General features: G+C 58.4%; 2 protein-coding genes across 9 annotated transcripts in view; one reads left to right on the forward strand and one right to left on the reverse strand.

The window, feature by feature from the left end:
* Positions 1–1,682, forward strand: part of MMEL1 (membrane metalloendopeptidase like 1) — a 32,681-nt gene extending 30,999 nt beyond the window's left edge. For 5 of the 6 annotated variants that reach the window (XM_084786296.1, XM_084786298.1, XM_084786299.1 and 2 more), the window contains 4 exons: positions 164–229; positions 706–801; positions 1,116–1,192; positions 1,287–1,682. In XM_084786296.1, the coding sequence (XP_084642422.1) occupies positions 164–229; positions 706–801; positions 1,116–1,192; positions 1,287–1,386 (339 nt within the window). In that variant the 3' untranslated portion in view covers positions 1,387–1,682. The remainder of the gene's footprint in view (positions 1–163; positions 230–705; positions 802–1,115; positions 1,193–1,286) is intronic. The other variant, XM_084786300.1, reaches the window with a different exon arrangement.
* Positions 1,683–2,577: 895 nt separating this feature from the next.
* Positions 2,578–5,596, reverse strand: PRXL2B (peroxiredoxin like 2B). 3 transcript variants are annotated; one of them, XM_084786304.1, is made up of 7 exons: positions 5,513–5,596; positions 4,809–5,013; positions 4,436–4,487; positions 3,863–3,926; positions 3,681–3,756; positions 3,207–3,325; positions 2,578–2,740 (listed from the first exon to the last, which is right to left on the reverse strand). In XM_084786304.1, the coding sequence occupies exons 1-7, from the start codon at positions 5,579–5,581 to the stop codon at positions 2,714–2,716; spliced, it is 612 nt and encodes a 203-aa protein (XP_084642430.1). In that variant the 5' UTR covers positions 5,582–5,596; the 3' UTR covers positions 2,578–2,713. The 3 variants fall into 3 exon arrangements, with proteins under 3 accessions (XP_084642430.1, XP_084642428.1, XP_084642429.1); XM_084786302.1 differs by lacking the exon at positions 5,513–5,596 and adding an exon at positions 5,320–5,484; XM_084786303.1 differs by lacking the exons at positions 3,681–3,756; positions 5,513–5,596 and adding an exon at positions 5,320–5,485.
* Between the last annotated feature and the right edge of the window lie 404 nt (positions 5,597–6,000).

Here is a 6,000-nt window from a genome sequence, read left to right on the forward strand (position 1 = left end):
ACCCCCACCTTGTGGCCCCAGCACTGCAGCGGCCCCACACCCGGCCCCAGCCCCAGCCCCATGGCCCCAGCACTGCAGCGGCCCTGCACCCAGCCCCAGCCCCATGGGACAGGAGGGGACCAGGTCCAGGCTGACCCGCCCCCACCCTGTCTCTTTTATGCAGGTGAATGGGTTCAGCACCCTCGGGGAGAACATCGCTGACAATGGTGGGGTGCGACAGGCGTACAAGGTGGGACCCTAGCAGAGGCCTTGGAGGGGGTTGATGTAATCTCTGCATTGACAGGGCAATGCCCAAACTGAGGCTCTGTCCTAAAAAACAAAACAAAACAAAACCCTCCATTGGATTGAGGAGGAAGCAGAGACCCACATAGGTGGCACTCACCCATTTCCCACACTTGAGCTGGTGTAGGAACCATTTTTATCTCCTGATGAGTATTCTCGGTAGAGATGCATGGCCAGGGCCTCGGCAGCCCACGGCCTCGGGGATAGAGGGCACCAGGTGGCAGGAGCCCATAGTCCGGCTGAGGGTCCCACAGAGCCCTGCTGCATAGGTCTGAAGAGGGCTGGCTTCTACGCAGTGGCCCTAGGCCTGGGAGGCATCCCATCCACCGCGGGCAGGCCCTGGAGCCAGACCCTTCTGCATGCGGCTCTCTGGAAGCCTGGCGCTACAGCGCTATAGCCCCAGCCCCAATCTGGTGCTCGCAGGCTTACCTACAGTGGCTGGCCGAAGGTGGCAAAGACCAGCGGCTGCCGGGACTGAACCTGACCTACGCCCAGCTTTTCTTTGTCAACTATGCCCAGGTAACCACTAGTGGCAACCTAGACCTGGTCCCTCCTCTCACAGGTTTGGAGGGGCCCACTATAGGGCCGCCCCCCCAAGGGCACCATAAGCATGTGCCATGCCCTAAAACCAGAGCCAGTGGGCCCGGCAGGCTTCCTGCATAAAAACTAAAGCTGATGACTGGGAGCCATCAGATGTGGAGGGAGCAAAGAGCCTGGTGGCCTCCTAGGCCTCGTCCTGCAAATAGCAGTGTGGGCTAGTTAAGGACTCCTTTACTGCAAAGGGCACTCCTCCAGACCTCGGGCGAGTAACCAGTCCACCTATGCACCTCTAGGTGTGGTGTGGGTCCTACAGGCCTGAGTTCGCCCTCCAATCCATCAAGACAGACGCCCACAGCCCTCTAAAGTACAGGCAAGTGTGTGGTTCCCAAGCAGGCATACGTGCCCACCTCCTGCCCTGGGCCCCTCCCCACATCTCAGACCTCCTTGGACTTTCTGGTCCACAGGGTGCTGGGCTCGCTACAGAACCTGGCAGCCTTCTCTGAGGCGTTCCACTGCCCGCAAGGCAGCCTCATGCACCCCAAGAAGCGATGTCGCATTTGGTAGCCAAGGCTGAGCTATGCCGCGGCCCATGCCCCGCCACCCAGAGGCTTCGCGAAAGGTGCAGCTGGCAGAGATGTGCAAGTCCTTGCCTGAAGGCCACTGGAGCCACCAGCCCTCCGCGCCCAGCCCAGAGCGCGGCCACCTGCCCACATCTGGCATTAGTGGTGCCTGGTCCTGCGCCCCCTTCAGGCCGGTGAGGGTCACGAGCCCTGTAGGAGCTGTCTGCTGTCTTCCACCCTCTCCGTAGCTAAATGTTTCAGACTTGAGCTAAGTAAACGCTTCAAAGAAGACTTTGCATTGCTCATGTAGGAGGCAGGCGGGTGGTCAAGTGGAAGGGTTGGGTAAGCCGTGGCCAGTGGGAGAATGGGCTCAAGCCCAGCCTCCCCGAATCCTGGTGCTAGGATCGCTGAAGAGACCAGGATGTCCCTAGAGGCAAACCCTTCAGTGGGCTCTGCTTCCAGGCCCGGGCCTGATCTACGTCCTGGTGACTCGTGTCCGTGCCTGGCAGAGGGACCTGGAGAGGTGGGGAGCAAGGGTGGAATCTGGAAGCCAGAGATGGTCTAGATGCAAGGGGCCACGGCCCGCTGTTTGCAGATGGTGACTGGGTACAGGGCGGACACCAAGGTAGACACTGCAGTCACCCTGGCTTGGTCTTGGAAATGCTAAACTGGTCCTCAGAGCCTGCCAAAATGGAGATCCCTTTAAAAGGGGAAGCCCGAAGTGGTAGGGTGTTTGGGGTTCTGTTTAAGACCCCGGGGAGACAGACAATGCTCGGCCTGACCCAGGCTTCTCCCGGGACAGCACCAGCCACTCAGATCGGGAAAGGGTTCCTCGTCTTTTATCTGCCATCTCGGCTCTGCTCCCAGTTAGCTTCCAGCCTCCCACCCCAGACACAAGCAGACACCTGCCCCTCAGTCCCCACAACTGGGCTCCATGTGGTGGCTGCTCCCAGAGTCCTACCAAACCCTTCTCTCCACATCCGCAGCCTGCCTCCATGTCCTCAAACAAAGCGGGCTACAGTGTTAGGTCACCTTGGAGGGAAATGACACGGTTGTCCCCAGGGTCCCATAACCAAGGCCTCAAGTCTGTCCTGTAGGAAGATGACACTTTGGATGCCCCTACTACCTGAAGGGACCAAGAGCACAGTAGGAACTGCAGAGGGCGCCCGAGTGTGGAAACAGTAAAGACACTCACTGCCCGGGGCCTGCACTTTAATGGCTCATTGCTGTCCAAAGATGTACAGGGTCCAGCGTCCTAGCCCAAGGGATCCACGGTCATTCTTTCTACTCCAAATACATGCAAGGTTGCAGGTGCCTCTGGGTGTCACGTGTCACCTCCCACAAACCTCTTCATCGCACTGTGGAGACAACAGGGATCCTGTCAGCCTAATGACACTCCTCAGAGACCAAGAGCAGCGGTGCCCATCACCCAAATAGAGAAGGCATGCTGGGCACAGGAAGCAGCCTAACGCATGCGTCACTCGCTTCCATTCGGAGAACAGGAGGCAGGACACCAGAACCACAGTAAGGCCTGACCGAGGGGACACCTAGGACACAGCCTAGCCATCCTCACCCCACAGTGGGGCCCTGCTTTGCCTGCCCACTGGCCTCATTGCCCGTCCACCTTTTAAACCTATTCCCCTCTAGAAGCAGAGTCAGAGAGACATAGCTACATCCCAAGGCTGGCAACACAGAATATTATCTAAATCCCAGAAGGTTACGGCGCAGCTCCTGGCCATGCCAACCACTGTCCCAAAGGGAGATAGATATATATACACACTCAGGGGTAGGTACCAAGCAGTGTCCCCCAAGGCCTGTGCTCACCTGGGGTGGCTTGCTGGAGCAAACCTCTGCCGAGATGCCCAAGGCCTGCAAGATGTCCTCCTGGGGAACATAGTCACCTGGGGACTTCTGGATGAAGTGTAGGAGGACTTTGTCACCACCTGTAGCCAAACGCAGGGAGTCAAGTTGCCTGTATCTTGCATCCATGTGCCAGGAAGAGAAGCCCACTAGCCAAGCCAAGCAGCCCAATAACAACCCCCAGGCACCCAAAGCCAGAGGTGGGGAGCTGTGAGGATGTGGACCACTAAGATGGGCAAGACGGGCCGGGCAGTGGTGGCATACACCTTTAATCCCAGCACTCCGGAAGCAGAGGCAGGCGGATCGCTGTGAGTTCGAGGCTAGCCTGGTCTACAAAGCAAATCCAGGACAGCCAAGACTACACAGAGAGACTCTGTCTCAGCAGAAACAAAAACAAAAGAGGGGCAAGACGGGGCCCTATGCCCTGCCCTGGCCCACCTTTGCTGACCACCAGCAGCCCTCCACTCTGCAGTAGGTCCCCAGACAGGTTTCCCTGGATGCCAGCAGCCTTAGCCTGGAAAGACAGGAGCAGGACCCAAGCCCGTCCCAGAGGGAGGTCCCCAAGGGTTCCCTCCACCCTCTCACCCTCTCGCCGTGTTATCATCTTGGGCATCACAAACCTTGGAGGCTACATCACGCACAGGTTTTCCCAGGGCAGCCGGCAGGATGCTTAAGCTGTTGTACCTACAAAGGCAGAGGTGCCCATACCTGCTTTCAGTGTCCGGCCCCACACCCACTTATCTTCCCTGTCAGCCACATCAGCAACCAGCCTAACAAGGAGGTTCCATAGAAGCCCTGGGATGGCCCCCACCCCCAGGCCGAATGCAGCCGGCCTGGGGCCCCCGGAGACATGGTAGAGTGTGGGGACCGAGCTCCAAGCTGGGTGTGCCCAGGGATCTGGCTCAGCAGGCACTGCCCGTCGTGACAGGCAGTCCTGTGGCAGGAAAGGACTGAAATGGGCTCCAAGGCCATCCTTGTTAATGAAACTGCAGACTGCTGAGGGTAGGCCTGGGTTGGACCGACACCCATGAGAAGACCCCAAAGAAGAGCTAGCTGAAGCTGCCCGTGCCACCAGAGTCGGTGTCCGTGGGACAAGCTGAACCACAGAGCAGAGGGTGGTAGCAAGAAGATGTGTAAGAAACCAGCGGCCACTCTGCCCTCCTGTCCCTGACTAGACGCACGCTCCCGCTTACCGCTTGAAGCCCAGCTCCTTGTAGAATTGCTTGCTCTCATCAAGATAGAGTTCTAGAAAGGAAAGCCACAGGTATGTGCGCCAGGCTTCCTACATTCCGCCCTCTGTCCCCTCCACGTATTGTGTCCCGCTCAACCCACCCAAGCCGGGAGGAGCAAGGCAGGATTGAATGTCGCAGCTGCTTAACCGGGAAGCTCAGGACTCACTGGGACTTTGCCACTAGGTCTAGGCGCCAGCCAGTGCACAGGCTGGAGACAGGGCAGGGAGAGCTTGAAGGTGCTGACACATGAATGTGTTCTTGTTGGGCCTGGGAAGGGATGGCAAGGGTTGGGCAGGGAGGTCAGCTCAGGCTCAGAGTCCGGGAAGAGTCGAACCTCCTGAGAAGTAACCACCGTCCAGAAACTCCTGCAGACCCAGGGTCTCAGGCCCCACTCCCACTAGGCGCACGTCGTGTTGGTCCAGGAAGCCCCGGAGGTTGCTGAGGTCCTGGGCGATCCAACGGCACACCATGCAACCGAAGCGCCGCAGACCGGCCACCACACACGCTTTGTCCTGCCATAGGCTCCGCAGCTCCACGGCCTGCAGAATGGATGGGTCAGGGGGCTTGGACTCACCTCCCCCCGTGCCCCCTCCCCCGACCCAATGCCGGGCAGCCCCTTATGTCACTTAAAAACACTTAAAAGCATGCTGCTTTAAGATTCGTAGCCGGAATGGTCCTCCTGGTGGTGCCTCTGTGGACCATCAGCTGTACCCACGCTCAGCGTGCACACCCGGTGGTGGTGGTGTGTGTGTGGGGGGGGGGTCCTCAGGACCTCCACTCCAGCCTACTTGAGTTGCCAGAGCACCGGCCAGGTGCTAAAAGGCTTTCTCCGCCCTGCGCCTCACCTCCCCGGTCACTGCATGCTTCAAGACACACGCCCCTACGCGACCAAGGTCCAGCACACTCATGGCCTCCTCGGTCCCTGTCTGCTCAGCGATCCCCACTCGCGGACCCACGGAGGCTCCCTCGGTCAAGAGCAGCCTCCTCGCCCCGCCCATGCCCTGCCCACAATCCCGCCCCAATCCTAGAGGGCTGCACCGCCTCCTGGGGTCCGGATCTCGGAGCCACGCGCTCGTCCCGCCCCAGACTCCGCCCCGGACATCTCATCGCACCCACTCCCTCCACCCCTCGCTGCAGATCCCTCCGCCTAAGCGGAGAAGGAACTGGGTTATTATTTATTTATTTATTTATTTACTTACTTACTTACTTACTTACTTACTTACTTACTTACTTACTTACTTACTTACTTACTTACTTACTTACTTACTTACTTACTTCTTATTTATTTATTTATTTATTTGCACATGCAGAAGCCAATGGCGTGACAGGTGACGCTTAACGAACTTCCGCAAGCGGTGCGCTTGCGCGAAATGCTTTTTGCACCGCCCTCCGCTAAAGTCAGGTGTTGCTTACTTGTGCCTCGAGGCGGTGCCTATTGGAGTCAAAAGATGAACCCACGAGTCACCAGTGTGCGCAACAGTAGGGCAGCGGCACTTACAGGAGCGAAAGGACCAGCCTTTCCAAGT

The sequence above is a fragment of the Acomys minous genome (genome assembly GCF_964271855.1).
Source record: "Acomys minous genome assembly, chromosome: 6".
Classification (NCBI taxonomy): Eukaryota; Metazoa; Chordata; class Mammalia; order Rodentia; family Muridae; genus Acomys; species Acomys minous.

Bases quoted from the DNA above. Each gene is read 5' to 3' on its own strand.
- PRXL2B (XM_084786302.1), bottom strand. From the start codon at position 5,472: ATGGGCGGGGCGAGGAGGCTGCTCTTGACCGAGGGAGCCTCCGTGGGT. The intron at 3,757-3,862 runs GTTTGTGATGCC...CTGTCTTTCCAG, and splicing joins TGCGTGATGTAGCCTCCAAG to GCTAAGGCTGCTGGCATCCA. The intron at 3,326-3,680 runs GTGGGCCAGGGC...GTTTGGCTACAG, and splicing joins GCTGCTGGTGGTCAGCAAAG to GTGGTGACAAAGTCCTCCTA.